Source organism: Xenopus laevis, chromosome 8L (assembly GCF_017654675.1).
Source record: "Xenopus laevis strain J_2021 chromosome 8L, Xenopus_laevis_v10.1, whole genome shotgun sequence".
Lineage (NCBI taxonomy): Eukaryota > Metazoa > Chordata > Amphibia > Anura > Pipidae > Xenopus > Xenopus laevis.
The window spans coordinates 104,117,753-104,134,453 of NC_054385.1; the positions used below are offsets into that span (position 1 = coordinate 104,117,753).

At 42.3% G+C, this 16,701-nt stretch overlaps 1 protein-coding gene across 1 annotated transcript in view; it reads left to right on the plus strand.

Annotated features, from left to right (window-relative positions):
- The window catches only part of aqr.L (aquarius intron-binding spliceosomal factor L homeolog), a 47,481-nt gene extending 40,794 nt beyond the window's left edge, over window positions 1-6,687 (plus strand). The window contains exons 33-35 of the mRNA XM_018231179.2: window positions 3,107-3,281; window positions 3,367-3,486; window positions 5,804-6,687. Coding sequence (XP_018086668.1) covers window positions 3,107-3,281; window positions 3,367-3,486; window positions 5,804-6,397 — 889 coding nt within the window. The 3' untranslated portion in view covers window positions 6,398-6,687. The remainder of the gene's footprint in view (window positions 1-3,106; window positions 3,282-3,366; window positions 3,487-5,803) is intronic.
- Window positions 6,688-16,701: the final 10,014 nt, after the last annotated feature.

Sequence of the window (16,701 nt, forward strand, 5' to 3'; positions counted from 1 at the left end):
CAGTTAACTGTCTTTCATACTTTTCGTCAATAATAAAATGGGTCCTCACTAGAGTGTATTTGGGTTGAAAAGTGTGAATACCAACGCTTTCAGGTGTCTTTCTTTATGCAGTTGCTTGATCAGATCTGTACATGTATAATTAGTAGGGATGCACCTAATACACTATTTTGGATTCGGCTGATCTCCCGAATCCTCCGCAAAAGATTCGGCTGAATACTGCATATGCAAATTAAGAGTGGGAAAGGGGAAAAAATGTTTTACTTCCTTGTTTTGTGACAAAAAGTCATGCAATTTCCCTCCCCGCCCCGAATTTGCATATGCAAATTAGGATTTGGATTCGGCCGGGCAGAAGGCTTCAGCCAATTCCGAATCCTGCTGAAAAAGGCCGAATCCCGAACCAAATCCTGGATTCAGTACATCCCTAATAGTTATCTTTATTCAACTAGTTCCAGTGACAAATTGATGCATGCTACAAATTTCCCTGTTTTCCTAAATAGCAGGAATTTCTGTTTTAGGCCCTGACTGGATATAAGTAAATAGAACATTATTTTGTTTACAATAATCAACATTGTTATCCCTTGGCATCGCTGACCCCAGCTGGTGGGATATCCGTAAGAGGCTGTTCTGCAGAAGAAGGCATTCGTTTGCTTGCTTATTGCTTTCTTAGCAACATTGTTGGCAAAATATCCACAGCCTAAGAAATCCCTGGGGATTTATTCAAAGCAATTGGTCCTTACCAGGAATTCTTGGCCAAGCTCAGAGATTCCTATTCTCCTAGGATATCCGGTGCTTATAATATGTGTTTTTGTATGTGATGCCACTGGATCAAGGAAGCTAGAATGGCCCATTGTTTCCTTGTATGATAATGAAGTAATGGGAAATGTCTTGTCTCTCTTTGCCCATTTCATACCCACGGTTTGTCATCATTTGTGCTTATTTACAAGGAGATGTATAGGCAGGTCTGTAGCAGTAGTGGGGTGGAAATTGGCACTCATTGGAGAGGCTATGTAGTTAGGGGTACATCTGGTTTATCCAGTGTGTGTTTGGATTATCGGGATGTTGATACATAAACATTCCATTGCCATGAGCTCATGTAGTTACACGATAGACTCCAGCAAACAAATGGGCAGCTGCCAATAGCAATTCATTGCTCAGGTTATTTACTTACAAAACAATATGGCAGTCACTGTAGTAACAATAACCGAGCCAATGTTTGCTATGTGCAAACTATTGCTCGACACACCGTGTTCTCTAGCTCACAAAAGGAAATATTTGGCCGATATCTGTGTTTGTCTTTAACAAATCTGGAGCAAATAGATAGCATCAGGCCTAGCATTAAACGCCATCATGGTGTTCCTTGCTTACAGCATACGGTATGTGACTAGTTGTCAGGGCTATCATGAGAGCATTCTGTGAGGGTGCTGTGTTTATGGCTCAGTCACTACACTATGAGTAATGTGCCAGATATACTATGGGATATTGATTCCACAAGCTGCACTGTATAGCTGCTCACTGTACTATATTAGCTTATGGGTATTTGCTGTCAGCTCCCCGCTGTTGTACTTCAGCATATCTACCCAGTAGAACATTGACCTGCTGGTAGAATTCTGATCTGCCCAGTTTAGGGCCTACAGAAACCAATGTTTATACTTGTGAAAGTGCTAATAAGCGCTGAAAGATAATCAGGTTCACTGTTGATGCTGTCCTCCTATGACATGCTATATCAATATACAATTTCTTCCGCACACCACTTACTTTATTCAGGCTACTTCCAAACCAATCATCCTATTCGATTTCCCATAGGGACAGAGCACACCAATACCTTCAGCAATGCCTTGAAATTATTTATTCAGCAGAATGTGGCACAAGCTTTTGGGGATCAACCCCTTACTCAGGCGCAATAAATATCCAATGAACACAATTGCATTAAAGGAGAACTAAACCCTAACAATGAATATGGCTAAAAATGCCATTTTTTATATGCTGATTTTATTGTAATAGCCCAAAGTTTCAGCTTGTTAATAGCAGCAATGATCCAGGACTTCAAACTTGTCACAGGGGGTCACCCTCTTGGAAAGTGTCTGGGACACTCACATGCTCAGTGGGCTCTGAGCAGCTGTTGAGAAGCTAAGCTTAGGGGTCGTCACTAATTATCAAACAGAAAATGAGGTGGATGTCTGTAATATAAGCGGATGCTACAGGGCTGATTAAATTCTGATGTTAATTGCACTGGTTTTTGTGCTGCCATGTAGTAATCATCTTATACTGTGACATTTATATTCTATGTGTACTGTATATTGTGAGTGGGTCTCTAAGCTCAGTAAGTGACAGCAGCACAGAGCATGTGCAGTGAATCAGCAGAAAAGAAGATGGGGAACTACTGGGGCATCTTTGGAGACACAGATCTTTACTGCTAAAGGGCTGATGTTGCCTTGGGCTGGTACAGAAGCGCTAAACATAATGTACAATATTTTTAGCTACTTCTTTAGTTTAACTTTCCTTGTCTTTTAAATACCCTTAAAGGAGTGGTTCACCTTTAAGGTAACTTTAATAATGTTATAATACGGGCAATTCTAAGTAACTTTTCAATTGGTTTTCATTATTTTTTATAGTTATTTGCCTTTTTCTTCTGACTCTTTGCAGTTTTCAAATGGGCGTCGCTGATTCCCTTCTAATTAACAAATGCTCTCTTACTCATCCTTCTATTCAAACCCTCTCCTATTCATATTCCAGTCCCTTATTCAAATCAATGCATGGTTGCTAGGGTAATTTGGACCCTAGTTACCAGATTGCTTAAGATGCAAATTGAAGAGCTGCTGAATAAAAAGCTAAATAACAAAAAAACACAAAACCAAATGCAAATTGTCTCAGAATATCACTCTCTACCTCATACTAAAAGTTATCTCAAAGGTGAACCACCCCTTTAACACCACGTGACCCATTGTCTGATACATTTTAACCTTTCCAACGATCCATATTTAAAACACAATGAATTTATGAATCCCACAGTTAATGAAGAAAAAATTCAATTTGCAAAATTCATTGCCAACAATAAGTACTACTTCCTATTGCATGCTGCAACCCGTCATTGTGTTTCTTCTTACAGAGATGTCCGACGTCTGGTAGTCGCCATGTCCAGAGCTCGATTAGGCCTGTACATCTTCGGCAGAGTTTCTCTGTTCCAAAACTGCTTTGAGCTGACACCAGTTTTCAGCCAGCTGACGGCTCGCCCTCTCAGACTACACATCCTACCCGGAGAATCGTTCCCGACCCAGAGGAGGGTGAGCAGCATTTAAATCTGTCCGCACCCTACAAGACTCTATTCCTTGGCCAGTTCTGTTAACTGTGTTCTCTCTTCTTTACCAGAATGGTGAGATGCCTCCCTACCCAGCTCAAGTCATTAAGAATATGCCAGAAATGGCGACGTTTGTGTATAATATGTATATGCACATGATGCAGAGGAGTCACAAGTACCAGTACCGCCAGGTAAGGAGATCATTAGGAGCCCAGGCTAAGGTTCAAGGGCAAGTCAACTCCAAAATTAAAATTTGCCTAATAAAAGAAAACCTAGTTCTAAGCCACTTTTCAATAAACATTCATTACAAATTGTCAGTGCTTTTAAAGTTATTTGTAAAAACAATTGACGTTGAAAGCAGCATTGGCTTAACTCCCAGTTGTTACTTTGTTACAATGTTGCAACAGTCTTGGTTTCCCAGCAAAGACAAGTCGGTTAATCAGCTGCTTTGTCTTAACATAGTGTCAACAGTCTCACACATCAAGGCAGAGAATAGAAAGGTACAGACAAACACTGCTTTCAATAGCAATACATATACAAATAACTTAGAGATACTGTCATGGGGAAAAATGTGGGTTTTTTTTTCCCCAAAATGCATCCGTTAATTGTGCTGCTCCGGCAGAATTCTGCACTGAATCCATTTCTCAAAAAAGCAAACAGATTTTTTTTTTTTTTTTTAAATCTGACATTGTCAGTTTCCAAGTTGCCCCCAGTCTTTTGACTTGTGCTCTGATAAACTTCAGTCACTCTTTACTGCTGTACTGCAAGTTGCAGTGATATCACCCGCCTCTCTTTCCCCACCAGGAGCCTAACAACAGAACAATGGGAAGGTAACCAGATAACGGCTCCCTAACACACGTTAACCGCTCCCTGGTAGATCTAACAACAGCAAGGTCCTAATGCGACACATACATTTACATTGAGTAGGAGAAACAACAGCGTGCCAGAAAGCAGTTTCATCCTTAAGTGCTGGCTCTTTCTGAAAGCAAATGACCAGGCTAAATGAGCCGAGATGTCTGCCTACACACCAATATTAAAACTGAAAAATATACACTTGCTGGTTCAGGAATGACATTTTATATGGTAGAGTGAATTATTGGCACTGTAAACAGTGTAATTTTAGAAATAAAAAATACATCATAAACATCATGACAGAATCCCTCTAAAAACCAAAGAAAAATTGTAATGAATGTATATTGCAAAGTTGCTTAGAAAAATGTTTTCTTTTATTAGGCAAATTTTTATTTTGGGGTTGACTTGCCCTTTAAACACACATTATTCTTGTTTCAGTTTGCAAAGCTGGTATCCTACAGCTGGCATCCTGTTTCCCCTTCCATATAACTGATATTATTTATAATAGCAGAACTGGCCTGCCATAAGCCCTTTAAGGCTACCAATCTACATGCTTCATAAACTCTCTTGATCAGATTAATGTGACTGCACCAGTCTGCTGCTCGGCACAGTGCGGACGTTATTTATGTGTGCGAAGGGGACAGAGACACAGTAGCGGGAGTTCCCCTCCTGTTCTTGGCAGTATCCCAGTAGTTCGGCAATACATCTTTCCGCAGAGCCCTGGAAGCCTTTACACAGCAATCTGAATGTGCTGCGGGAGCACTAATCCTAATGACTGCGTGCAGCACAGAATGGAAATGTTTGGCTATTCCCAGGGAAATCCAACTTACTCTTTCACTGCTGGATTCTTTTAGCAGCATCGTCGTAACCTCTTAATGACTCAACTGCACTTTGCCAAACATATTTGCTGCAATAACAGCTATATAGGGTGAATTTGAAGGGGAATTCCACACAAACATAACTAGCTTTTTGAAGAGTAAACACAATTTCAAGCAACTTTGCAATTTACATCAATTACAAAATATGCAGACTTTTCATGATTTGTAATGTTTTGCAACAGTTCCCTTAGCCTAGCCTTACCCTGCTCTCCTGCTGATCTATCTGACTACTTTGCTGACCTGGCTGACTACTGTTACTTTGTATCAGCAGACCTCTGTCCTCAGCCTTCATCCTCCCAAACCCCACAATTCCCTGCACACATGCCTTTAATAAGGACCAGAACTTCACAGTGCAGTGCATTGTGGGTTATGTAGTTCCTGCATGTTGTCTGTAAACTGTGGAGAAGTTGTTACAATTTTATTACAATCAGTGTTTAGTCCCTCCTTCCCTGCCAGGATTTCAAATGATGCAGAAAGAGAACTGTTAAACAGCTGGATTTCAGCATAGAAAATGGCATTTATTCATAATTTTGAAGAAACAGGTAACTGTGATGGGTATATTCGGGGTTTCTGTGTTATGTGGGCCTCTTTATCAAATTTTGATTAAGAAACCGGAGTTTCCCCTTTAAATATGAATTCAAATATGAAAGGGTTACGCGTTAGAGCTTCTTTGTTTACGCTCTGTGCAATCATTTGCTCTTTAGGAGGTGATTCGCCTTTTCATTTGCTATACTTGTATAATTTTCAACTGACTGTGCATCTCTTCCTCCATTAACAGGATCTTCTACCTCCTCCTGCTCCAACACAACGTACAGATAATCTGTCCACTCAGGATGAGGGTATGGAAGTTGATGCAGAGACTTTTCAATATGCGCATGAAGCATCAGAACAAGCTGCCCGGAAGAACCCGGATACAGAAGAGGGCACCGCAGAGAAGCGGGCGGATTCCAAAGATCCTGGGGAAACACTGAAACCTATGGAAAGGGCTGGCAAGCAAGAGAAGAAGCTGGCCAGTGCTATGGACGAAGCACCATCAGAGATGACAAGTGAACCCTGTGAGGCCCAGAAGTCAGTAACTGAACCCACTGAAATGCAAGAGTCTAATCCAGGACAGGCTGAGATGAAGGAGCCAGAGACCGAACACGCACATTCTGAGAAGCAGACACAAAACAAACTCTCTGATGGAGCATCTGGGACCCCAGAAGGGTTGCAGCAGGAGGCAGTATGTGAAATGGATGTAGCAGAGGAAGGAGGGGATGCACATGACATCAGTCAGCAAGAAGAAGAGGGATCAGAACATCACAAGATGCCAGAGCATCCCGGCAGGGACAGTGATAGTGAATACAGTGAGGATGAAGGGGCAGGTGATTAATCATGATAGAATGGCATAGCAGACCTGATGCACGAGGCTGTGTTGTCTTCTATCACCATGTCTGATCATTTGCATCATTCCAGGAGAGGTCACTTTCTAGGCTTTGTGTCATCTGCAGTGCCGCCTTCCCTATTATAGTCATGGAAATTGGGATGAATATTTTTTTGTAAGTTTATTTTTCATCCAAAAGTAGAAACAATACAGACGTGTCTTGTAACAGCTGGGCTATGCTGTATAGTGTCCTGCTTTGTGTTAGAACTGGATTGTGTTCACATCTCCTCCCAGCAGCTGATATATATATATATATATATATATATATATATATATATATATATATATATATATATATATATATATATATATATTATATATATATATATATATATATATATATTGCTGCCAGATGGCTGGGTATCCTTCTCCTGCATCTCTCTTGCTTTGCCATGTTCATCCCAAAGGAACACCGAGCCATAATCGGGTTGCTGGCCTCTTCTAGCCGTGCCATTGACTATTTCTGTAAGCACGCTTAGGGGAAGCATTTTGACAATTCATTTCTTTTCTTTGCATCCCACAGGGGTGCACTCAGAAAGCAGGAAAATCCCAAGTTATATTTTGTAAACTTTGCAGTAAAGTTTATTTTATACATATTGCTTCTACTGTGATTGTTTGTTGAGGATGGGGTAGAAAAAGGTGCAACTTTTACAGTTGGGCCACATTATGCAACCATATTGCTCAGTAAAGGGCTAATTGACCTGAGAATTCTCATGGGCCTAAGGAGAACTAAAGCCTAACTAAAGAAGTAGTTCAAAATGTTGTATATTATGTTTTGGGCTTCTGTTCCAGCCTAAAGCAACCATAGCCCTTTAGCAAAGAAGATCTGTGTCTCCAAAGATGCCCCAGTAGCTCTCCCATTTTCTTTTCTGCTGGTTCACTCCACATGCTCTGTGCTGCTTTCACTTACTGAGCTTAGGGTTTGACTCCCAATATACAGTACACATAGAATAGAAATGTTAATATAAGTCTGATTAGTAATTAATATAGATAATTACTACATGGCAGCACAGAAACCAGTGCAACTAGCATCAGAATTCAATAAACAGCCCTGTAGCATCAGCTTGTATTACAGATCAACCTCATTTTCTGCTGGATAATTAGTGACAACCCCTAAGCTTAGGCTAAGGACCCCTGTGTGGGAGTGGTTTACCCTGAATGATGACCCCTTGTATTGGGGTGGTTTAGCCTGAATGGGTTAAGATTTGGGGAGCATGCCTATTTGTTCTTTTAGGTACAAGTAATCTTGAAAGTCATGGTGAGATTTGGAGGGAAAATGCATTTTCTGTCTTAAATATTTTTGTAACCTTGTCTGAATAACTGATATGCTAATATTTTTCTATATCCATAACCATCGAAAAGCGTAACAAACACTGCTCTACGCTCAAGAGTCTATAGCCTGAAAGGCTACTTATTTTTCCAAAGGGTCTAAAGCTGCAACCCCGCCCGTCAAATTATTCATTCAGCCATAGTGGTCCTGCCTTTCTCAGCACTTTACACAATACAATATTGTATAGTGTGATGGGAATTGGGAGACAGTGGTTCAAAACAACCAATAAGAGGAAGAATCTTCCTCTTAAAGGAGAAGGAAAGCTACCAAGGCAGTTTATTGCCAATGGATTAGCCACAATAGTGCAAGCTATAAGACTATATTTATTCTGCAGATTGCTTTACCATACCTGTGTAAACGGCTCTAGAAGCTCACTTTGTTTGTTTAGGATAGCAACTGCCATATTAGCTTGGCGTGACATCACTTCCTGCCTGAGTCTCTCCCTGCTCACTCAGCTCTGGGCACAGATTACAGCAGGGAGGGGGAGAGGAGCAAACTGAGCATGCTCAAGCCCTAGCCCCTGAGGTTTAAGATGAAAACAGGAAGTCTGATACAGAAGCCCATGTGTACACAATAGAAGGACAGAAATGCTGTGTTTCTTTTGACAGAGGACTCTGCAGCATTACTTTGAATGTTTACTGGTGTATTTATATAGACCTTTCTGATAAAGATTACTAAATGTTAGCCTTTCCTTCTCCTTTAAAGTCAGGGCCACACCAATCCCTTGTTTTCTTCTTTTAAATGCAATGAGAAAGTCCTTTGGAATGCTTTATGAGGAAGGTGCTTTCCATGCAGCCTCACTATTGTCGCCAACATTCCTCTTTGTTTTGTGTTCCATGGGTAGATTCTGATTCGTCTGTATGCATCACTTGGCTATAAACAGAGCAACACATAACTGTTGTGTCAGTGGAATATAGAGAAACACACAGACACGTAGCTGCAGAAGTAATGGCTGTAAATGCTTATAAGCAAACTCCATAACAAAGTAAGATAAAGTAGCAGAGAAAACAGAATAGCAGATTCAACAATAACATGCTTTACAGAAGTAAGGCAATCTAAAATGCATATGGGGTCATGTACTAAAGGTACTACGTTTGCCACATAGCAACCAATCAGCAGGTAGCATTTATTGGTCAACTGTTTAAAAGCCAACATCTTATTGGTTGATATGGGTTACTGTTACTGGGCATACCCCTGGCGAATGGACGTAACTACACAAATTCACGAAGAATGTTACCTCTTGCGCCAGACTTGCCTTCGCCACCTCAGACCAGGTGAAGTGCAATAGAGTAGATAGGAGTTCCTAAAGAAATAGTTGAAAATTCACCAAAGTCCCAAAAAACGCTGGCATCTTTTCCTTTTTTCAGTGTGATAGGCTGCAAAAGATCGTACATTTTTTGGGGGGTAACCAGCTTCCCCCCTACATTTCCTAACATATGGCACATAAACTATACACTGGGCTCATGTGTAGGGCAATATAACAACTTTATTAAGGTTTCCCAGGCTTGTGTAGTGTAATGTATTGGCTGTAACATATACATCCGCTCAACTTTAACTTCCTGCCGAAAGCAAATTATGCAACGCTAGCGCAACTTCGCTTTGCTTGGCGCAGTAACGATAGTGCAACTTTGCCAGCATTTGGCGTCCTGGACACAACTTCGGATTTTAGTGAATTAGCGTTGTCCTGGGCGAATCTACGCCTGGTGAAGTGTTGCGCTAGCCGTCGCCAGCGAATTTTTGGAGTTTAGTAAATTTGCCCCTATGTGCTGGCCAACCTGAATCCTTGTGACCTAAAACCAGACGTTCAGTTTCTTGGAATAAAATTCAAATATACCATATACCCTTACCATGTAACCTTTACATAGCATTTCTTAACTTCACCTTTTCCTTTGAATTTTATGCTGTGCCCACATCAGCTCACACTCCTTGACATCCTTTCTCCCACTATAAGCACATTACTTTTGCCAAGCAAATGGTTTCAGTCCTAAGGAGGTTGACCCTGTTTGTTTTTCCACTTGCAGCCTTTTCCTCGAATCCCTCCTGTCTCTCTCAACTGTTATTCCTCCCGCTGTTTCTTTGCCCTTATCTCGTTACTATCTGGTTTCTCTATGTCACACTTGCCTCTGAGAAATCACTCATAAGTGCTAAACTGACAGTAAGTGGCCTTTTCCTCCTTTATGCTTAAAGGAGAAGAAAAGTATTTTTCCACTTGGGGTGCCAAATGTTAGGCTCCCCCAAGTGATTGTATTGACTTACCTGAAACCGCGGGCTGGTGCTCCTATCAGCAGAAAACCCCATCGGCCCAGGGTTATACCAGTGAGCACCACAGAGTGATCTTCTTCCGGCTTCTTCTTTCTTCAAATTTCCCGGGGCAAACGCATGCACAGTAGAACGAAATAGCCGACTTTTTAGTTAAAGTTCGGGTTTTCGCTCTACTGCGCATGCACAGCCGCACGAAGAAAGAAGCCAGAAGAGGAACGATTAGTGGGGCTCACTGGTATAACCCTGGGCTGGTGCCGTTTTCTGCTGATAGGAGCACAGGCCTGGGGTTTTAGGTAAGTCAATACAATCACTGGGGGTGCCTAACATTTGGCACCCAAGTTGAAGAGTTTATTTCTCCTTTAAAGGCATATGTCACACCATAAAGCATACGTGAGACAAGTCTTAGGGCAGTCTGTGTTAATACAGCACATGAAAAATTATGAAAAAGATTTCCTTTTTCTCTCTGCTTGATCCAGACGGAGATACAGTATGATGAATCCTTATTCGAAGCAAAACCTTGATTTTCTTAATAGACTTAAGCTGGCCATAGATGCAAAGATCCGATCGTACGAATCATCGTACGATCGGACTTTCCCATCTCCTGACCCGCCACTAACCACTCAGATCAAAGTCTTACCAGTCAGATTAGTAAAAGAACAGATCAGCAATGTTCTGCCCCAGCAATCGTACGATATCTATGTCCAACCAAAGCTAGTGACAGTCTCCCACTGAAAATCGTACGATCGGCAATACATGCAGAGATATTATCGGCAGCCGACAGAAATTTTCTAACCTGTCCGATCGACCAAACGACCGATCTCCGCCGGACGAAAAATGTCGGGACTCTCCACACACGGTTCGAAAATCGTACGAATCCTCGATTCGTACGATTAGATCTTTGCATCTATGGCCAGCTTTAAGGTATGAAGGACCTGGGGTTTCAGGATATATGTATATATACAGGTATGGGACCTGTTATCCAGAATGCTTGGCACCTGGGGCTTTCCAAATAACAGATCTTTTGGTAACTTGGATCTTCATACCTTAACTGTACTAGACAATCATGTAAATATTAAATAAACCCAATAGGCTGGTTTTGCTTCCAATAGTGATTAATTATATCTTAGTTGGGATTAAGTACAAGGCACTTTTTTATGATTACAGAGAAAAAGGAAATCCTTTTTAAAAATTTGGATAAAATACATATACATTTTTTTTTAAATATTTATATACACACACTCACACATACATATTCTAATATAGACCAGAGCCGTCTTTTGTGAGCTTCCCCAGCTTTATACCTTTTATTTCTCCTAAAAATCGGCCCACTACATTTATTTTTACCCTTCTTACTCACGTTCCCTTAGTTCCTTGATTCATGCAGTTCGCCTTTTTGATCACAGCTTCGGAGCACTAGTCAAAGAAATGCCAGGAATCAATGCTGGATGCTTCCCGGTGACTACAAACAGTTCTCTTGTTTTTTTTTTTACCCAGAATACATGAACAGGCCCGGATTTGGGGACAGGCACCAAGGCCGGACCTAGGGCGGCAAAATGTTTAGGGACGGCAAGCAGGCGCCCCTAACATCTATATATCTTATAGTAAAAGCCAAAACAGAGCCCCCGCATTGACCCGCTGCAACTCAGCTCTTGTTCTGTATGTGAATGTGTAAGAACACTTTTATTGAAGGCATTGGTATCCCAGTGTAGCCACCCTAAACTGGGCTCCATTACTTCATTCCGTACCTTGCCCGCATAGAGAGTAGATAGCGGTGCAAATATCTTATCCCGGGTCACGCACAGTGTGTGGTGGCGTAATCAGGTGACCACGCATGCGAGCGTCGTCGTCACTCGGTGTGCGCCAGCCTGATTAGGAACTAGACTAAACCATGCATAGTGCAATAGCACAGGAGGAGTGCATGTGAATTTGGTTAGCTAATTGCAACAGGTAGCAGAACTTCTTACAGTTGGTAGGTTAAACAGTTAATTAATGTATTAATTATTAGGGATGTAGCGAACGGCGGAAAAAATGTTCGCGAACATATTCGCGAACATGCGTCCAAAAATGCGAACGTCGCGAACCCCATAGACTTCAATGGGAAGGCGAATTTTAAAAGCTAGAAAAGACATTTCTGGCCAGAAAAATGATTTTAAAGTTGTTTAAAGGGTGCAACGACCTGGACAGTGGCATGCCAGAGGGGGATCAAGGGCAAAAATGTATCTGAAAAATACATTGTTGACACAGCGCTGCGTTTTGTGCTGTAAAGGGCAGAAATCACACTACGTCACTCAGGTGATGTTTCTGGACACGGAATGTGAAAAAGCTCACACAGCTAGGTGGCACTTGGTTAAAGACTGGGCAAACAATGCCTGCAAGGGCAACGTATACAGTAGTGGATACGGAATATATTATTGCTGCTGTAAAAACATCACTCAGGTGATGTTTATGGACACGGAATTATTATTGTTATTTAGACAGAATGTGAAAAAGCTCACACAGCTAGGTGGCACTTGCATACCTCCCAACTGTCCCTCTTTTGACCACTCAACCCCCTGTCCCTCTTTTGTACTGGAAAGTCCCTCTTTTCTCTGCACTGAACAGCCAGAAAAAAAACAGTTTCTAACTTAATTGGCTTTTGGCAGAGAGCTCAGAACAGCTAACAGGTGCAAATAAGATACTTTGTAACAATTTTGACTCTGGTTGGTGCTGGTAGTGGTGAACTACTAGGAGGAGCAGCACACCAGTCCCTCTTTTCTCTGAACTGAACAGCCAGAAAAAAAACAGTTTCTAACTTAATTAGCTTTTGGCAGAGAGCTCAGAACAGCTAACAGGTGCAAATAAGATACTTTGTAACAATTTTGACTCTGGTTGGTGCTGGTAGTGGTGAACTACTAGGAGGAGCAGCACACCAGTCTCACTCCCCAACACAGCTAGACTAATAGCACTGGGCTCTTATAGTAGCAAAGTAAAAAAACAAAAAAGAAAATAAAAGCAGTCCTTACAAGGACTATTGGGTTACAGGCAGCAGTCACCAGATGAGAGATCAGAAGCAGTGCCCACAGCAGCTACATACAGAGCACTGCAGTAGAAGGTAGATTACTAGCCAGCAAAGCTACCTAACCTAAAATGTCCCTCAAATCCCTGCAGAGTTCTGTCCCTACAATACAGAGCAGTATCAAGTAGATTACTAGCCAGCAAAGTTACTATCAACTGTCCCTCAAATCACTCAACAACTCTCTCCACTAGCTCTTCCAAGCACACACAGGCAGAATGAAAAAACGCTGCAGGGCTTCAGTTTATATATGGAAGGGGAGTGGTCCAGGGGGTGTGGGGGTGGTCCAGGAGGGAGAGCTTCCTGATTGGCTGCCATGTATCTGCTGGTCTGGGGTGAGAGGGCAAAAATAAGCGCCAGCTAAGGCAAACCCAAATTGGCGAACGTCGCGAGACGTTTGCGAACATTCGGCGGACGCGAACAGCCGATGTTCGCGCGAATTAGTTCGTCCGCGACATCCCTATTATATAAATAATAATAATGGTGCTGTGCTGACTGCGGCAGCACAGTAGCTGGGCCTAGGGGGGCAATTACTATTCTCTCTCTATACTTCCTCCCTTGGCAAATTAATAAATTCGTATGGTTTCCACTACCACCTCTATGCTGACGATACTCAGATCTATCTCTCATCTCCTGATCTCAACCCAGAACTCCTAACTCGCGTCTCCTCCTGCCTGTACGCTATCTCTACCTGGATGTCGCAACGCTACCTTAAATTAAACCTCTCTAAAACCGAAATGGTTCTCTTTCCTCCAACTAACACCAGTAACATCCCGGAAGTATTCCTCATAGCTAACAATTCCACTATCACCCCCTCTCCCCAGGCCCGGTGCCTTCGGGTTATCCTAGATTCTGTCCTGTCATTCACTCCTCATATCCAGTCACTTATTAAATCATGTCACTTCCACCTAAGGAACATATCCAAAATACGATCATTTATCACCCAAGACGCTGCCAAAATTCTTATACACTCTCTCTCATCATATCGCGTCTAGACTACTGTAACTCTCTTTTAATTGGCCTTCCCCTCCAGAGACTGTCACCTCTCCAGTCCATAATGAACACTGCTGCGAGGCTCATACACCTCAGCAACCGCTCCTCCTCTGCCACGCCATTCTGTCAATCCCTGCACTGGCTTCCGTTACCTTTCAGAATCAAATTCAAATTAATGACACTGACTTTCAAAGCACTTCATAACTCTGCCCCACCCTACATCTCTGAACTCATCTCTATACTCAACTCTTCTCTCATTACCTCCTCACATGCTCGCATTCAAGACTTTGCAAGGGCTGCACCCCTCCTCTGGAACGCTCTCCCACGGTCTGTCCGACTTTCTCCCAACCTTTCTGCTTTCAAGAAATCTCTGAAAACGCACTTCTTTCGAGAAGCCTACCCTCACTCTGCTTAACTACCAAACGCAACACCACATACAATACCACATTTCTCACCCACTCAATTCGATCTTGCCCACTCCCACACCTTGTGTATTACTCCCTTCCCTTTAGACTGTATGCCTATGCATAGGGCCTTCCTCACCTTCTTGTACCTGTATTGATTGTGATGTTTGTTACTCCATATATTCTATGTATGTGATGTAGTTGTATAATCACATTTACTTTACAGTGCTACGCAATATGTTGGCGCTATATAAATACATAATAATAATAAATCCGGCCCTGTACATGAAAGCATGCAAAGTCACAGTCATGGCAGTGGGAATAAACCCATTATGATACCGGTTGTTGGACTGGTGCTCCTTGACTGCTTAAAGAGCATTTATGATTGGAGCATGCGCCTTTCACATTTAGCAGCAGACACTTCTTTTCAGAAGGGGATATGAGTTCACCATAGAACTCGTTCCCCCGCCAGCTCATACAGCAGCTCTATGACACAGTAGCTATATAAATAATACATCATCTAAGGGTCCCTTTTTTAGCCTCCATTGCAGTGACACAGAGCAAGTAGTCCAGCAATTATGACTGTACACATTTTCCCCGGAAAGGCAGTGAAGGGGGGGAAGTGTATGGCGTTCCAGAATTGGAGCAAGGACTCTTCTGATCCTGGTGTAAATATTACTAACCTGAACTGGAAGCATTTCATACACAACTTAATAACAGCAAATTGTCTAAAATGAGGCTTAATCTATGATTATGGCTACATGGATTAGGGTGTCCACAAATTAATCAATATAAATACGAAAACGACAAGGGACTTTTAACTCCACAATTCATGATGTGCCCAAAACGATCTAAAGATAATTTAAATAATTACACATCAGAGTAAAATAAAAAGTGATTTTTATTCACCACCATGCCATGTTGGTCAAATAGAGTTAAAAACATTTAAAAACAAGCAGCGCTGCATGTGACATATATATATATATATTGGACATTGACCCCATTAACTGATTATGTTGATCAGGTATGTGACAGTTTGCATGCTATTGTGTAAAACAAATAGTAGTCTGTTAGTATGAAAGGACCTAATGAAAGGATTTTGGAAGTAATAGATACAAAGTCACAATTGTGATCGTCTTTGATTATTTTATATTCAGTTGGATAAATCCTTGTTGATCCAAATGGAGGGAGACATCCCAAACTCAGAGGCAAAACAGCATGCACGCAAAAATAATGCAAGGATTTGAAAAGGGGATTACAAAGTAATTGTTTAAATGTTCTTTGCCCATGGGCCGATATTCAATAGCAAAGGAGTGGCTCCAATACTAGGGGTTAATAATTTGTGTGCGTGCTGGCAGGGCCGGCCTTAGGCCTATTGGACCAATTGGGCCCAATAGGGCCCCGCACCTCTGGGGGCGCCGCACCACAGGGCAGCACAGATAATATTTCCCTCAGTACATGTTGCTGCCTGGCCTGCCCCCAACTTTGAGAGTCCAGCCCATCCCCAAATCCATAGGTCCAGCCCACCCCCAACTCTGATAAGCCAGCCTATCCCCCAACTCCATAGGTCTAGCGAGCCCCCAACTCTCATAGGCCCAGCTTTCCTCCAACCTTGATAGGCCCTGCCTGCCCCCAATCCAACCAAGCCTGCTCCCAAGCTGAATCGGCCCAGCCTGCCCCAAACTAATTGGCCCAGTCCACTCTCCTATTTCCTCCCTCTCTCTCTTACCCTGTGTGCCCCTATTATGTGCCCCTATTTCATCCCTCTCACTCTCTTACCTTGTCTGCCCATTTCCTTTCTATTTTGTGCCTGTATGCCCTTATTTTCCTAAATACTTGGTGTGTCAGTAGCCAGCAACACTTTGTCTAGGGGCCCCGCCAACATGGTCCCAATTGGGCCCCACATTTGATAGGATCAGCCCTGCGTGCTGGAGTCTGTATAGTGCTGAAGGTACGTTACCTACAGATGCGATGCACAATAGTGAATGAACAGTCCAGATGACCAAGATTAGTGATATAACTATCGCTTCAGGTGCTCCCAAATGTTTCAGTCAAATTGCAGGTGGTGTATCCCCAAAGCCGCTCTCTGTTGCGGTCATATAACACTCAAACATGAGATAAGGGTTTATACCGACCATATGCTGAATTGCGCTCGCAAGTGCTGGAAGATTGATTGAGTTAGCCGCATATCATCGCTGCCACAGTACTCCAC